The 18139-nt window shown below is 40.8% G+C and overlaps 1 protein-coding gene across 1 annotated transcript in view; it reads left to right on the top strand.

The window, feature by feature from the left end:
• Nucleotides 1–16275, top strand: part of sntb2 (syntrophin, beta 2) — a 64963-nt gene extending 48688 nt beyond the window's left edge. Inside the window, exons 6-7 of the mRNA XM_086073073.1 lie at nt 3719–3909; nt 7691–16275. Of these exons, the coding sequence (XP_085929199.1) occupies nt 3719–3909; nt 7691–7783 (284 nt within the window). The 3' untranslated portion in view covers nt 7784–16275. The remainder of the gene's footprint in view (nt 1–3718; nt 3910–7690) is intronic.
• The last annotated feature ends 1864 nt before the right edge of the window (nt 16276–18139 follow it).

Genomic DNA, 18139 nt, shown 5'->3' with positions numbered 1-18139 from the left:
GGACTTTGGTATATGCAAGAACTGTCTCACAATAGTTACACTGGAAACATGACGAATATGAACAGCCACTTACAGCGACATCATCTAGAGCTAAAGGTAAGCTTTGAGGTGAGCTAATGGTTTTCTACTTAGAGCAAAACTCCCTTTTAATTCTCCCAGGGCAAGGTTCATCACGCACAGCATCCCTGCGTATATTTGCAATCTATCTCTGCCCGTATAGCGTAGTGATGATGGTTTTTGCTACATGATTTTGTTACGTGCCAGGGGCTCGAGATTGAGCTCCCGACTGTCGGGCCAGTCTCCCGACCTTCCTTACTGCACTAGTGCAACAATGAATGAGTAATGGTGTGATGAATGAATTACGACGGAAGTCAACACAAATGAATAGTGGGCTCAAAGTGACCGGTCAAATTTATGGCTAAGCTTGCACTGAAACGAAAGAACAGCGGTACAAACTAACACACTAGAGTGGTTCTGGCTAACTAAACGAAGGGAGGCGAACACACACAAACAGCCAGACCACGACTGAAGACTACCGGGTTCTTATACACACAATACACACTCTGGAGGTCTTACAAGCGATGGATGACATCAAGAGTATTGTCACAAAGGGTCCTGCTTTCCTCAGCACTCATGGAACTGGTCTTTATGGACTGGATAAATGCTGTCATGAGGAAGCGGACAGCCGCATATTTGTGCACGCCAAATATGCTACCGAACTTGGTAGCCAATGCATCATGATCAAGGCAAATTATACAGATGTTCTCATCCTAGCACTGAGTGTCTTTGCTGTTTTCCTAGAGGCTGGGCTAAAGCAGATGGGTTGCATTTGGGCAGAACTTTCACTGGATCAGTGTGCATGACATATTTCAGTATGTTGACCAGGAAAAGGTCAAAGGCATGCTATTCTTTCATGACTTTACAATATGTGCCTTCCACAACAAGGGCAAGAAAACTGCTTGGCAGGCATGAGACATATGCCCAGAAGCCTCACCTGTCTTCTCCAACTGTGTAGTTTTATTTGTTGTATTAATTTTTTCCTTTCTGACACATTATTGCAGGTTACATCGATCACATCATATAATTTGCAACATTGCCATCCGAAAGAATGGCTGACGGGTAGAAGCCCCCCATGGATTCTCACTATATGCATCAGTCATATACATTGATTATGAAGGTCATTGATTCATATCGTTATCAATTCCAGATTTAAGTCTGCACACTCCTCGTTCAGTTCATCTTGAGTAATGTCCATGTGTAAGTTGCAGCTAGTACCAAACATTTGGAATTGGTAAATCGGTTCCCATACGCCACAAACAGGCCCACCCAACCAGGCGAGCAGCCAAGGCGAGCGCATGCTCATTCACCAGTAGCGTCTTCGCTGACCTTGGATCAGCTTTCACACGTTGTGGCTTCCAGAAGAGTAGATGGGCTCGCATTCTGCCCATTGCGTCCACAGCAATGTTCACTCGATTCTGGTCAGCTCAACCACCGGCCCACCACTGTTGCCAGCATCCAAATGATGCTTAGATCTTGACACTCTTTAGCGCCCACCAAGGCCACCCTCCAGCTGAGTAGGCCCCGCCGGCTCTATGCCGGAACCATGTTTACCAACCCATTGTAAATATTTACAGCAGATACATTGCAGCCACAATACAACCTTATCACGGCAGCTTTGCATGTTACATCAAATCAGAAATAGAGTCAGACAATGTTAACATCCTTACAGGAACAGCAATACATGTTATCAATAAGTTTTGCAAGAGAAGATTTTATCTCCTCAGTCTTGTCAGCTCTTTTTCCGCCAGGCATATTGCAACAATGTAGTAAAAAATCCCAATGTCAAAATAGTTCGAAGTCAGGAGCGAGTGCAGGAGAGAGTACAGATGCGTCCTTCCTCGACAGATGCGCTCTTAGTTACCTGCCCACAGTGGAGGATTGTGACTTACAGATTTTGGAGAAGTTTGTCATCTTAATGTATGACAGTTGCTACTGTAGATGAGGTCATGCTTGACATGTTTGTCACAAAGCAGAGGCCTTATGAGTCAATCCCACTAAACAGAGCAGCTCTGCTCCAACACACCAGGCGTGCTGCCTATCAGGCGGGTTGTGTGGTGGCCCAGACAACCCAGTGCCAGCCAAAAGAACAGAACCCTGCAAGCTGAGGATAGCAGAAGGATAGTGAGGAATGGCAGATCTTTGGGGCAACCACGATTTGTGAATACTGAATAGCTCACCGAATGTGGTTATTAGTCCGGCTGTTGTGGCAGGTGCAAGTGCTATAAACTGGGTCTCATGTGTACAACTCAAATGTGTAATTGCAACTGTGAGGTGTAACTCATATTTGGTGTATCTTACGAACCGTAGATGCACATGGTGTACTTCAAGTTAATGGCAGACACCTTGGTTTTAGAATTTCATGTCATGACTGTGCTAAAAAATAACAGGTTATATATATTTTTTCATATAACCATATTCAATTAATAATCATTGTTACAAATGTCTTGCTCTCCCGAGACTCTACAAGTGTCTATATGATTCAAGAGCTGTAATAGATAAAGACATATACTTGGTACCAAAATGTCCGTAATACCCAATGTAATACCTACTGATACAGTATCTGCATCCGTCTGCCGTGGTAAAGAAAGAGCAAAGCTCTTGTTTCACTGGTTGCTCTATGTACCCACCCTCACCTCACCCCAGCCTCTTTGTGACAAGTACAAGATCACGGATACACGTGACAGAAATTAGTTTCTTGGAGGATGTTCGAGCTGTCGCTTAGAAATAGGGTTGGTTGCTTGATCATCTCGGAAGGGCTCAGAGCAGAGCAGCTGCTTTTCCACACTCAGAGGAGTCAGACGAGATAGCTCCGGCACGCTGGAGAGACTATGTCTCCCACCTGGTCTGGAAACACCCCAGGATTCCCCCGGAAGAACTGGACAAAGTGTTTGGGGAGAGAGAAGCTTTGGCTTCCCTGCTTAAGGTGCTATTATCTATGTAACCTGACCCCAGAATAAGCTAAATAAAAATGGATGGATGGATCATTATGAAGTGTTGTGTGTCGAATCTTGATTAAATAAACAATGTAATAAATTTTGGAACTAGGCTTTAATAAAATAAAATGTATAAAAAGTGAAGCACCATAAAGGCACTAGGCATGGACTTACATATAGACTGTCAATGGCGCTTATTCACTGTCAGGAGAAGCGAAGCCATCTTGGCAGCTATCTTACATAGCTTGAATACATTGATTTTTCTGTGGCGTTTTCCTGTGTTTTTTCTGTCTACACAGCAAAAATGCCCACCGTGTGGGGCATACTATTGTACCAATAAATCTGGGAAAAGCTCTACATGCACATATGAATGCAATATATGGCTGTTATTGACGGCAGCAGTGAAAACTACGATAGTGAATAATTTCTCTTCTACGACAAGCTATGTGAAATAAACTAACCAAATGCTATGCTTTTTTGTTGTTGTTTTTTTAGAGAGCTCAGTAATATTCATTTGGCAGCCTTGCCGGGTCAACATGTCATCATCATCGCTCTCTTTTTGTGTGTGCGTGTGTTCTTTACACAAAAAAAACCCTCTAAGAATACTTTTAAAGTATTGGATCGATAAGCAGTATAGTTTGCATAGTAATATTTATTGCACACACTTTACTCACCTTTCCACTTGCTAACATCCACTAATTGTGACTATTTCATGCTTCCTCCAGGCTGCACATTGAACAGACAAGATGTCCGGCTGACACTGCACTATGAAAAAGGCTTCACTGTGATGAGGGAGCTCGCCGAACCAGCCAGTAGAGCTGTGCTGTTCAGATATCCATATGAAAAACTCAAAATGTCTGCTGACGATGGAATACGCAACCTTTATCTTGACTTTGGGGGTCCTGAGGGAAAAATGGTAAGTTGTGACCTGTGATGCCAATTACTTAGTAACATGTTACTCTAATATGACTACTTTTTAAAGTAACAAGTAATCTAATGCTTTACTATTTCCAGACCTATAATCAGATTAAGGGTAATTATCCTAGTCACTGTGCATTAAAGTTTAGCAAGGACGAGATGCCCAAGAAAAGTGGAGGCACTCATATTTGCTGAAGCAAAATGCTTTTAATCAAAGTTGACATTGTAAATGAGAAACTGTTCTCAATTGCCTTACCTGCCTTTAGAGTGTCTCAGGATTAGCAGACTGAGGTGGTGGTCCCCCTTTTTAAGGTGTGTTGCAACCTTACCAGGGGTGCTGGAAAGGAGGGTCCATCAGAAAGTTAAATAACAGATTCAGGAGGAGCAGTGTGGTTTTCGGTTTGGCCCGTGGAACAGTGGAGTATCTCTTAACCCTCAGCAGGGTCCCCAAGGGTGCATGGGCATTCGCCCAACCAGCCTACATGTGTTTTATGGACTTGGAGAAGGCATTCATCTGTGTACCTCGGAGTGTCCTATGGGGTGTTGTTTGGGAATATGGGGTATTGGACCCTAGACATACTATACAAAAACCTATGCAATTAGGTATTTTTAGCAAATGCTAGAAAGGTAGATAGATGCTAAGGTTGGGCTTATCTCAAAATTTGCGTCAATCAACTATTGGGAAAATCGGTGATCACCAATATGATTAATTGCTGTTTTTTCAGTATTTTTAAATTCAGTTTAGGTGGCAGAAGATACTATTTAAAGTGCGCTTCTCTCCATGAGCTTTTTCTAAACTTTTATACTGCCTTTCAGTGTCAACGCAATGAGGAATTGGGGGGGTTGTCTGCACTAAAATTTGCTGAATTCTGACATTAAAGCGGAAAACAACACAACCCACACATTTTTTTACATTTTTTTAAAATAATATGTTGTATGCGCCCCGACCATTCTAAACACAGCATTCTGAATAATATTATGTTTGTGGAATATGAATTAAACAGCAAAATCCACCTTTTTTTTTTTTTTTTACATCTCTGGGGATGGCCATTTTGCCACTTGCTGAAAAGGACATCATTGTTACTCAGGACTCAGGTAACGACTAGCCAATGACATAAATACGTCGGGGCGCACAACATACCGTCAACGTCGAGTGTTTTTTTCCTCCCAGCAGATGTTGACATTGAGTGTCGATGACGTAAAGACGTAGACGTGCATACTGTCAGTTGTAAACAAGTGCGCATAGCAGAAAAGAAAGGAGACGTCAGAAATTGGACGTGACATCCGTTTACTCAGAAAGTCAGTCAAGCGAACGGCAGTATGCATGACAGTACACGGCGCTAACGCTGTGAGAGAAACTCAATTTCAAAATAAACCTCACATTACCAAGTAGTAAAGTAGTATATGGAGATAAATGCATTGTAGCACTTTTATTTTGAAGTTGTCCCCAGAAGCGTGTCGCCACGGCGTAAGGACGTGACTCGTCTATTCATAGTTTGTGACGGCCCCGAACTTGAGACAGATGTCAGTAACACACGTTCAAGCTCCAGTTAAGCACACTAAGAAATAAATGCGCTGACATTGCATTGTACGGATCCTGTTGCCAGCGTTTAACAGAGGCTGCCAGCTAGCAGCACAAGCAGCAAGCTAGCCGCGCTAGCTAGCAGTGCTAAAATGTTGTTGTTTTTACTTCAAATCTAAGTTTATTTGATGATCAATAGTGAACATTGTGATAGTCTATACAAACAAGTGGCACAGGCACGGTTAAACTTACACTAGCTCAAAACATATGGTAGCATGCTATTATGCTAATACATACGCTAGCGCATGTTTTTAAAAAGGCAGCGAGCGGAGTACTTTATTGAAGTAACAATGTAAACAGTGAGTTCAGTTTACTTGAAGTACATAACAATGTACACACGTTGCTTTTGATCAATCCTAATCCACAAATCCCTCAAACTCCTCACAATCTTCTCTATCCGAAACAAACAACTGTGCAAGTTCTCCATCAAACACACCAGGCTCAGTCTCGTTGTCGTGTCCTCGGAAATGATGCCGGCTTTTGCGTTCGCCCAAGCATTCACGATCCATTGACAAATTGTGGGGAAAGGAGGGGCTGCAGGACAACTCGCTACCAAGTTGAGGTCAGGTCCGCCTTTCTTGTACAGGGAGTCATCGAGTTATGTCGTACGCGACCTACGTCGTTTTGACTTTACGGCGCCCCGTTACTCGTCCGTAGCACCTCCCTTTTCTTTAATTTCCCACATTAATCATGCAATTTTAAAGGTATTTAAAGTTGTGTTGTTGTTACCTCCAGCAACGGACGTCCATCTGACAGTTGAGACGTGCATCTCAACTGTCAGTTTTTAGGACACGTCTTAACTGTCAGTTCGACAGCTTCTGAAGAAAGTAACAGTGGACGCCGAAACTAGTCAAGGTAAAACGTAAACCTTTTTTTGTCTTAAAAAAAGAAACATAGGACTATACAAATTTGAAGACAAGATTAACTTTTTTAGCCGTCCGTCGAGCAGGTCGGCTCACCATATGGTGAGTCACATTTCCGTGTTAAAGCTTGAATGCTTGAATTAGCTTCGCTCTGCCGTCCGTCAGCAATGAACATCCGTGCGGAAACACAAAATATTGGTTCCGGATCTTCGTGGTCGCGCAAACATGTTTTTTAAAATTACTGTACAAAGTATTTTGATGTAAATATTGACTTGAGTGACGGCCGTGGCTCAGGGTGTAGAGACGGTCGTTCAGTAACCATAAGGTTGGCTGTACCATCCCAGCTCTCACCAAGTCATGCGCCGTTGCGTCCTTGGGCAAGACACTTAACACACATTGCCTCCAGTGCCACTCACACTAGTGTCTGAAAGGTGCGAATGTTTTGGTGGTGGTCGAGAGGGCCGTAGGCGCACACCGGCAGCCATGCTTCTGTCAGCCTGCCCCAGGGCAGCTGTGGCTACTTAAGTAGTTTACCGCCACCAGGGGTGTGAATGTGTGAGCGCACGAATAATGCAACCACTGTGAAGCATCTTTGAGTGTCCAAAAAAGGATTTAGTCGAAATTCGGTTTACATTGCCAGCGTAGGAACGTAACTCCGCCGTAACTCGAGGACTCCCTGTATAAATGTGTCGATGGGAAATTCTCCCACACAGTCAGTCAGATTTTGGACCTTGGTCCACACACAATGGTCCTCACTATTAGGCGTCGGTTTTTGAGAAAATTTAAGACTCTCAAGAAAAAGATAAATAAAAATATTTTAAAGTGCGCCTTATAGTCATGAAAATACGGGAATCGTAAAGATAGTCGATAGATTAATCGGGAGAAAAATTATCGTTTGAGACAGCCCTAGTAACGACCGATCACGGCTCACCTATTCTCTGAGTTTGGTTATGTGATGTTTGCAAGCTGGGCCGTGATTGGTTGTTACCTGAGCCCTGAGCAACTGTGATGTCATTCTCAGTCGACAGCAAGTGTCAACATGGACGCCACCTGAGATGGATAAAAATGGGTGGGTTTTTCTCCTTAATTCGTATTCCAAAAATACAATATTAATCAGAATATCATGTTGAGAGGAGTGGGGCTGCATAGTACATATTATAAAAAAAAACAAAGACAAATGGGGGTTGACTTGCCCTTTAGAGGAATAGCAGTAAGCTGGTTGTAGCCAAGTAGTTTACTCTGTTTTGTCTCAACTGTTCAAGATGTGATTAATCCACTATCAACTGCTAGTGACCTTTCTCCCAATTTCTGTCCTTTTATTGTTCCCTTATTAGGTATTTGACCTCCATTCAAGTCCCAAGCCAGTTGTGTTTGTCCTCCATGCTTTCCTTTCAGCCAAGCTCACTCGGATGGGTCTGCTCACATGAAGTCAATTACATCAACCTGAGTGACCTGTTCACCAACAAGCCCAGGCACACCTTGGATCCATCTTTTAAGAATCTTCACAGTTCAGTTGGACCTGTCGTTAGACATAAATCCCACCACCGCCCAACCCTTTCATAAAAATGTGCCTTCACTTCCATTTTCTTTTTTGCATCTCACAGCAGCTTTGTTGCTATGTCGAGTCTTAAAGTAGAGCTTTGCTTGAAGTTCTTAGACTACATCAATTATAAAAGCTTTTATCATTCCAGTGAAAGTTCAGTGATCAATTTAAACACACTGGGCCTTATACTTCCATGACCATAAGAGTGAAAACTAAGTCACGCGGTCGCACACTTTTCTAACTATGCAGATTCTCCCATCGGCTAAAGTCTGTCCTTCATGTCACCTTCCAGCCAGATGCGCACTCAAATTGCTACTCAAAATTGTGGGCATTCCCTGTCAAATCTGACCTTGCTTGTATTTGCTGCTGGACTTGAGTAGTTTTTGCTAGAGGTGGGCATTCCGTCAATATTGACGGAAAGCCCGTCAGTCCGTCAATGGCGGATGCTCACTTTAAATGACGGAAAGCATTGACGGATGCCCATTTAGCTGAGGAATGAGGAATGACAGATTAACGATTAAAATGCCATACGGCTTGAAATATTGATGGATTGACAATAGTCAGGTTTCCATCCAATTGTTTTAATCAAATTTACTGAAAATGCGCAAAATGGACATGCGACTTATGTCCGTTTCCATCTGTTCTTCCTTTGCGAATATTGAGAGGGGACCAAGGTAGGTGGCAGTATACACCATTAAGAGATGTGATCCACCAGTAATTTAAAAGAAGAAGAAGAAGACCAGGAAACGACTGCACCGTACGATGACGTCGTATGAGTTTTCTTTTGTAATTCTTGATAAACCGTAACTTTTCTTCGCTGTTTTCCATCTAAAATAGCATTAATATTCGCTTCTTTAATTAATTCCAAAAATATTTCTGTTTTGTCGTCTCCCCAAACATGCCTTACTTTACTCCTTTTTTCAATACGCTTCAAAACCACCCACTCTAAGCGTAAAAACTTTTTTTGTGAATTTTGGACCCTTTTTCGAATTTCTAGTTTTCCATTCAGTTTTATTTTCGCATTTCTTGAAAATGTTAATAAAAATGGGTGGGTGCAAACCCAACTAATGATTGAAGGGTGTCCCGACTGTTAACGATTGCCGAATAACGGACGCTCAAAATTAATTGACACGCCCATCTCTGATTTTTGCATTTCTACACACTTCAGTCTTGTTGTATGTCAAGCTCCTGCGAAGGTGAAACCTCAGCTTGCACTTTTGATGCAGTTACAATTTATGCCTCGTATTAATAATAATGAAAGTTATCAGAATCACATGTATTGGCCAAGTAAATATAAACACGTAAGGAGTTTGTCTTCACAGTCACAACCTACAAAGGGGGACAGAACAGGAAGCTGGGAGTTTCGCTAATTATCACCCCAAGTTTCTCAGATGGGGAAAAAAAAGAAAACATGAGGTAGGGGGAAAAACAAGGCTCTTAAGGGAGCACAGTATGGACCTAAGGAAAAAACTCCATGCACAATCAAAGAATGAAAGCTATTACAACAAGCTAAGACATACACATGTGGAGGGGTGTGGGCCGTGACACCAGACACCCTCTCAAGCAGCTTAGCCATTTCAAGGCAAGCATCAGCAGTGCAACTTGGCCATTACAGGAAAGAGGAGGGTGTGGGAAACCCAACGAAGCCGGTGAAATATGAGGGATGTGTAAAATAATGCATCAGATTATATATATTTATATAAGTATTTCCCCCACATTTTGCGTGTGGTGGGAGCCTAAATCACGCAGTTTAGCATCTGCTGATTCACAAGCCGTGTGCAAAATGCCCGATCACGTTTTGCGCCGTCCTTTAATAACTCTATAATCAAGCTACATCTACACGACTAACTGATTGAGTAATTGACTCATCATATAATTGTATAAAGTGGTCGCTACACAAGCGATATCCACCACGATGAGGATCCACTTTTTTTGTCTGCTATGATCCACTGGCTACGCATTGGTTTCTATTTTGGTAGCCTGTAGAATGGCCTTCTTTTGCCTCATGTTGTGGGACCTGGTCCACAACAGTTTTCTATTATTGTAAAAATGTGACGTTTGCTGTTTAATCAAAGTACCAGATGTGTTTTCTATCCTGCCAAAATGGCGGCATTAACTTTTTTGGAGAGCATTGTGGGATGTCTGACATCGACGTTGGGACATCGGGAGCTCTTTTGCACAGTATATTGACATGAAGACTCAGCTCAACAAATAGACCAGGGGTAGGCAACCCTGGTCCTAGAGACCCGCAGTCCTGCAAGTCCTTCAACACAGATGATGATCGTTATCAGTCTTCCTCAGAGCTTACTGATGAGCTGATCATTTGAATCACCTGTGTTGGAGGAGGGGGACATCTAAAACGTGCAGGACTGCGGCTCTCTAGAACTAGACCAATCACCCCACAACCTGTGCTCATGATTTAAATCATCTTGAGCAAAGATCTCCAACCACGACTGTACGTAGCTGCATAAAAAGACTGCACAAAGGAATACTTGATTGAATTGCTCAACATGGCACTATGAGTTGTGTTTTAGTTGTAACATTTAATGGCGGAGAATATCAGCACTGTCAGATTTTTGTTTTCCGCCATTGTGTTAACAGATTTAGGTGACATTCTCAAGTGCACGTTCCAGGATTTCCACGCAGCCTCAGCTGGCAATGAATCACACCTCTTTAGTGGTTCTGCATTAATTCCCAGCCTGCATGTGATATGTGTGTTGTCTGAAGTCCGGACAGGAGAATCTGTGTAGATAAAAATTGTGAAAGTCCAGGTGCGTCCAAAAATGACTTGCGCACGAACATTAGAGTATGGCTCTAGATGAGGTGAACGGTTATATGACCTCGTCGTACTTCAATTTAAGTTTTACTGTAAAATAAAGTTCAGGATGAAGGATTTTAGACAATCAATAAATGGTGGAGGCCTTATGAGTTAAGTACTCTTGTATTTGTATTTGCCTAGAATTCCAGAGTAGCCTTCCAGTGGCTTGTTTAATCGTTTATTTTGTTTTTTTTATCATAAAGTGTCAAAGCAATACTTTTAGGGTCGGTATGGAAGTTCAGCATGCAGAAACTATGCGATAAATAGCTGATATGTCTTTGTGTGTGCGTGTCTTTCCCATGCTTCTGGCTACTTGCTTGTGTCCATTTTTTACTTCACGAACAATTGTGGGGGTTAATGCTTTAAAACTTGCACAGAACAGTATTACACCTATTGTGGCATCCAAATTATGTTTTAATTAGTTTTTTTTATCAGCATGACTTGCTGGCAATGAATGACATGAGCGTTTTAAGATATTGTTTGTATGACCAAGTATTACCTCATTTACTTCCATCCATCCATTTTCAAGACCGCTTCATTCCAATAGGGTCTCAGCTGATATGAACTGATCACCAGCCTACCACATAGAAACAAACCATTCACATCCATGTTCAGACTTCAAATTTTGAGTCCACCTCCCTACTTCAGGGTCATCATTACTCAATATTTCTCACACACACACACACACACACACATCTTTCTTTCTTTCTTTCTTTCTTTCTTTCTTTTTTACAGTATATCATAGTCTTTGATTATGGAAAGTACATCTGCAAGACAGTAAATATCAACTGTACTGAAAGTGTCCTGTCTTGTCTTTTCTATGCGATGCATCTGTATTGTATGTAATGGTATGCCACCAATGAGATTTTTTGGTGTGCAGGTCAAAAGTTTTATTTCAAGACTTATCAACAATTTGTGTGTTTAGAAGAGAGCTTGAAATGTTGAAATGAACATGGCCCAAAGTGACTTAAAAAAAAATATATTAAAGGTTTACAGTGTTCCTTCACTTTTCGCGGGTGATACGTTCCATGCCCACCTGCGATTTCCGCTAAATAGAGATACAAAAATTATAACTATTTCTTTGTCATTAAAAAAGGTTTACTAATTATTTGGATGGATAATTACAAATTGTATTTATGTTTAAGGGAAAAGTATTATCGCTAAACGTACTTCCGGTTTCCACCAACGTACATTTGGTTTGCGAAAGAAACATGTCCGCTTTCACAGAGCAGTATGGAAATGCAAACCACTTCCAACCACGTTGAATTATCAAGCAGGAATGCCGTAGGTTTCTTTTTACTATTCATTATGCATATGAGTGTGAATATTAATGCTTGTTTTCGTCGAAATCTTATAAATAATTTGATGCACTTTCATTTGCAATGGCGCTACAGTGTATGTAGCGATCTAACCCGTGATAGAGTGAATCTGCAATAAGTGAACCGCAAAGTAGCGAGGGACCACTGTAAATTGTTTTGGAAACTTTAACTTACCAACATGCCCAGTGCGTATAGCAAATGAATTGTAATTATTCTTGTCTATCACTTGCCTATTTAATTGTGAGATAAAGATGTCAGATGTCAGTAGCTAATTATTTGGTTTTCTATTACCTTTTTTCCAAATGCTGTTCATACAATTTATATGTTCCTGATTACACTAAGATACTGTGACCTGTTTTTCACAATTTTAAATTGTTAATATATGTTTTTGTAGCTGTAACTTGAAATGTAAAATTTTGGCACATTTTGAAAGTCTTCAAAGATTCTGACCAGACCTATGCTTAACTACTTAGTACTAATCTATGATAACATTTTTATACAATCACTTTTGTATCTGATGAAAACATGTATTCTTATGATGTAACCAACCTATATTTAGGGCCCGAGCAGCGACTGCTGCATTTTTAGACATGTACAAAAACTCACCAAACGCACACACAGCGAAAAATATGATATTATGAAGTTGTATTACAACATTTTATTACAACGCCCCCTAGAGTGGAAAAATATAACCCAATCCTGGCACGTTTGACCGAATGCTACGAAAATTGGCATGCATGTGTAGCACCCTGAGATGCACAAATAAATCACTGGAAGTTATACGCTAAAATGTACAGGAAGTGAGCTATGAATTTTTGAATGTCCAATTTTGGCCCATTTTTGCACATTCGCTTTGGTCATATTGGCAAATCTGCGTCAGCCATAAATGCTCGAATAAAATTCCAGGACATGCTACAAGGCCCACGTCACCCTCTCATGTATATTCTAATGCATTTCATCAGCTAAGAGACCAAAAATTGGTCATAACAAAACAAAATAAGGTATCCGCTCTCCCAGCTTTAAAGGTCCCATAGTATGAAAATTTACTTTAGTGGTGTTTTCTATCAATAATATGCATCCCCGGCCTGTCTACAATCCAACCAGGTATTAAAAGAGTCCGTCCGCGACTTCTTTAGCTTTCTCCTCCTTTCTAAAATGTGTGCTTCAAACGGGCAGATTAAACTTCCTTGACTTAGTAACGTCAAAAAGACACGGAAGTGCACTCAACCTAGCCCCCTCGGGTTAGTGGCACGGCCTCTGGTAAAGGTTTGTCACGCCCACTGAAATTCGAGAAGCTGGCTACTCCTTTCTTTTCCTCCCCCTGCTCACAAATGCTCAGTGGAGAGGGGAAACAATGATCAGGAAAAAGTGGTTGCTTCCTTCGTCTCAAGGCTTTGAGAAGACAGTGGATTAATTTTATTTTTGAAGGACGTGTACCGACATTATTTCTCAAAAGCACTGCATTGGCCCCAAAAAAAGTGTGCCAGATGGCCAGTCCAGCCCTGTATAGAGGTCACATTTTAAAGATCTCCCACAAATTGTATCTGATTGATTTGAATCTGCGGATGTGTCATCTAAAGATGTTGCTGATGAAAAGCAAATTTTATTTTAACCTATGCTGTTGCTGTGGCTGCGCGTTTGCCAAGAAACGTTTGCTGATTTGGGTGGTCCAAACGTGCTTGGAAACGCATTGCATTTTATGTATACATTAGGACTGGCACAAAACGAAAAATCTAAATTTAACGGTTTTCAAAAAGTTCAAATTCCAATTTAACAGTACCTCAACGTGCAAGTACCCAAAAGTGGTCCGGGCTGCGAGGGCTTTTTATAGCAGCTCCAGTTGATGTAGTTTTTGCTCATCAGCCCGCGCCCAAATTGAGGTTTCTTTAAGAGGTCATTTTTAAATATCTTGCTAAATTTGCTATGTTTGTTTATTGTTTCAATCTTGACAACGTAATATTTACTAATAATACAACAACGATTGTACAACTGTTCTTGTCTTGCTAAACACTATTGCTCTTTTCAATCGGTGCCTGTGTCAAAAAGTACAAGGATTTTGACGTTGTTTACCCTGACAGAATGCTGCTCTTCAACAACTGAACCAAAACTTTTTTAAACAGTTTGAATTATTCTTTTACTGATTTTCTGCACTGTATTTTCTTCAATGATTGGTCATCTTTCAGCAAGTAGTACCATCCTTGCTTATCTAGGTTTTTCTTTAAAGTTTATGTTTGTGTACATTATTATCAATATTCAACTTTTTTTTTTATCCTTTGTTTTAAAATGGCTAACTAACTACCCTATCTATGCAAATGGATGCTTCATAGGGTTGGGGTGTTATAACCAAAGGTAATGTCTGTGGCAGTTTGTGACCGACATAATCATGAGACATACGTAGGTCACATGAGGATGAATTATGCAATGTATTTTAGACTTTGTACCAATAAACAGTATGCAATGTAATAACACATACACCCCAAAAATCTGAACTCACAATTTGTGTGGATTTTTTGTTGTTGTTTTTACCCAACTTTTAGTTAAAAGAATAACTCAAATAATAATAAAATTGACCCAAATGGCAGTAAATCCCATTGTGTTTATTATTATTATTTATCTATTAAGGCCTGACCAATCTTTTTTTATTATTAGCAAGAATCAGCCAATTTTATGTATTTTTGCACATCAACATTACAAAATAAGATTAAAATTGTAATTCAAACATCCATTTTTTAACCACTAAAAAGAACCAACCATTGTCTAATTAATATCTTTGTTTTCAATGTTAAGGGAGTGACACACATTTAAATTACTATCTATTTTAAATAAATCTGATGCTGTTATTTCAATTTCACCAATTATCACCTGTCTAAATTATGCAACACACAAATGTTTACAAGTGATTAAATGTTTCTACAAAATATCCACTTATGCTATATTGGCTACACTGTAGAGGTCACTGATTTTTTTAAATATTTTTTTAAGTATATTGAACATAGAACAATCTAGGTAGAATGAACCTCCACGATAGGTTTATTGATTTACACTATTAACCTAATTTTAATAACATCTTACAAATTAATCTTATATGTCTGTGTGCCCTGGATTGGCTGGCAACCAGTTCAGGGTGTGGGATAGGCTCCAGCACCCCTGCAACCCTTGTGAGGATTAAGCGGTTAAGAAAATGGATGGACGGATAGTATAAAGACCAATATCTCAAATAACAGATGCTTTCCCCAGATGAATATGCAGGCGGTATGTGTTCAAATATATATATTTTTTATTAATTTATTTAACAGAGAGAATATTGGACAAATTATTTGTTTTGCCATTCAACGCTGCCAAACATTGGGCAATTCAAAGTGTGTGTGTTTAAACAGTTGCTATGTAAAGGGGGGGAAAATAACCTTAAAAACTAAACCACAGTATTGAGGCATAGATGGCGGTTCATCAAAAACTGAACTAGAATCTTTACAAAGCAGTGTTTTGCCAGGCTGTCCTAAAAAATTCCACCTGCTTCGACTCAGGTCTCTCTATGATATATACAATTGTTTGCAGAAACTCCCATGCTTGCACACACTGCTCGGGGTAGTTGATATAAAAAAAATATATATTATTTTAAAAGCACAGGTGAACTGCACCAAGTAGTGTGTTTTGAGGATTTACAGTATATGACCTGCAAATATTACAAATGATTGTGAGGCACATTAAGTTTATGCGACAAGCCCAAGAATACTGAGGTAGGGCCTCTTTTCCGCCTGCTAGATGTACTCAACCATGTTTGTTCCAACCTAAGACGGCACACACAGAAACCCAGAAAGTGTAATTTGAGTATAAATAAAACCATAAACCAGTTTGCGGTACAATAATGATATAAATTATACAAAGCAGCCAAATGAAATGCACTTTCAATTCATATATCACTTAAACAATGCAAAATTGTATCTACAGGCTTTAGGTCAGTAAAGGCTAACTGGGCCGTGGCAACAGGGGCCTGACTGCCTTTCTGTTTACCCTGTAAACTGCCTGTGGAACAGGGTGGGTGGCAGCCAGAGAACCAGTTCCCCGTTGTCATCTGTAAGGCAATAATATCCTGTTATTATGGCATGGTTGGCACTTCAGTGTGAATGTGTGAGCGTACAAATAATGCAACCACTGTGGAGCGTCTTTGAGTATCTGATTAGATAGAAAAGCCCTATAGAAAATCCAATGCATTATTATTATAATAAATTATTAAAACTACTTGGTGTACCTGTGGTGCTCAGAAGAAAAAACATACATGGCTTATCAAGCAAAACTGCATCCAAATGTGTTTTTGTTTCGCTGGTTGTGTTAAAGCAAGCTTAAAACGGGTCGAGGAAATTGTGGAGACAACATGCGCACACAGCCACTGGTTTGTGCATCTTTAAGACCTCATCAATATTAAAAATGCACTCCACAACTAGGAGGGTCCTGTGAGTCGGGAGCCATCGCTTGGGGTAGACTGCAGTATTAAGCCCCCCATCTGTTCACCTGCCCGCCACCATGCCCCCCTATCCCCCCCCCCCTTTTTTTCCTGAGAGCTCAGAATTGTTCATTCGGTAATCTTACCAATTCGATATGTCATCATTGCTCTCTCTGTCTTTTTTTTTCTTTTTTTTCTTCTTATTTTTGTATGTGCGAGTGTGTGTGCATGTGAGTGTGTGCTCATTAATTCACCTAAAACCTATTAACAATCCCATACCGTTCACCTAAACCGAATACTTCAGAATCCCGCTAGAGTCGTGAAGTTGTCAGGAGACCCGAGGAAGGAACAAAGAAAAGCGAAATCCAGCACTTACCAGAATCTTCTAAATTCCAACAAATTAGGGAGACCTCAAGAGACCAAAGGAAAGACTGATGAGAGGAAAGAAAGATAGATGAAGCAGAGTGAGATCCACAGACATCAGTTTCCACCGATACAACGACCAGAGGAAGAAGCAGATTGTATTTGAATTTCGGTAGATGCTGGTGTGGTGGATCTGGAATGCATGAAAACCTCCACCAAAGAGGGGAGCCGTCGATCCAGGACAGAGCAAGCACCCCTCAGGCACTGCAGGCCCACCAGGCACTCTGTTTGGCCCACAGCCCCCGCTCCCCCCACAACCCCCTCAACCCCCACCCACACCCGCCACACTGCTTTGGGTAGTTTATGTCAAACGTAAAATATTTAAAAACAGAGGTCAACTGCACCAAGCAGCGTGTTTCGAGGATGTGCAAGGCCTGCAAATATCACAAATGATTGCAAGGCACATTAAGTTTTTGCCCCAAGCCCAAGAACGGTGGGGTAGGGGCCTTCTTTCAGCCTGCTGGATATATTCAACCACCTTTGTTCCAACCTAAGGCAGGCACACACAGAACGCCAGAAATGCATGTCATTTGAATGGACATGAAATCATACGCCAATTTAGGGTACAATAATAATATAAATTATACAAAGAAAATGAATTAAATGCAGTTTTCAAATCATATTTCACTACTTACAGGCTTTGCTGACTGGGCCTCAGCAATGGTGGGCTTGATTGCCTTTCTGTCAATTATGTACACTGCCTGTGGTAACAGGGTGGGTGGCAGCCATAGAGCCAGTTCCCCTTTGGCATCTGAAAGCAAATAATGTCCTGTCAGTATGACATGGTTGGAAAGGAAAAATATATAGGGTTTATCAAGAAAAAGTGCTTCCCAAAGTGTTTTTTATTTCACTGGTTGTATTAAAGCAAGCTTAAAACAGGACAGGACGCTGCTGAAAAAAATCCTAGAGGAAACACTGCAACGTAAATAACAATGGCGGCGTCCATCCAAATAAAGCAATGTGAAACGCGCATCAAGAAAGCAAGTTTAGAATCTAGCGTTTCTAAAGAAACATGTGATCGGTAGAGCCACCCTCCATCACGCCATGCTCTCATCATTCACCACACGCATTCAAGAGTTTTGATCGTCCCTTTAGTAACGCTACGGAGGCTTACCTTGCTTTCTTTTACATTGCTCAGCAGAGAGCCAGCCACCATTCTACGTCATTACGCACTGAATGCGTTTTGACGTAAATAACAATGGCGGCATACGTCCAAATAAAGTATCTACGAAATGTATT

This window comes from Leptonotus elevatus, chromosome 4, assembly GCF_054856555.1.
Source record: "Leptonotus elevatus isolate MCC_2025b chromosome 4, RoL_Lele_1.0, whole genome shotgun sequence".
NCBI lineage: Eukaryota > Metazoa > Chordata > Actinopteri > Syngnathiformes > Syngnathidae > Leptonotus > Leptonotus elevatus.
This window is presented reverse-complemented; position numbering and strand designations above follow the sequence as displayed.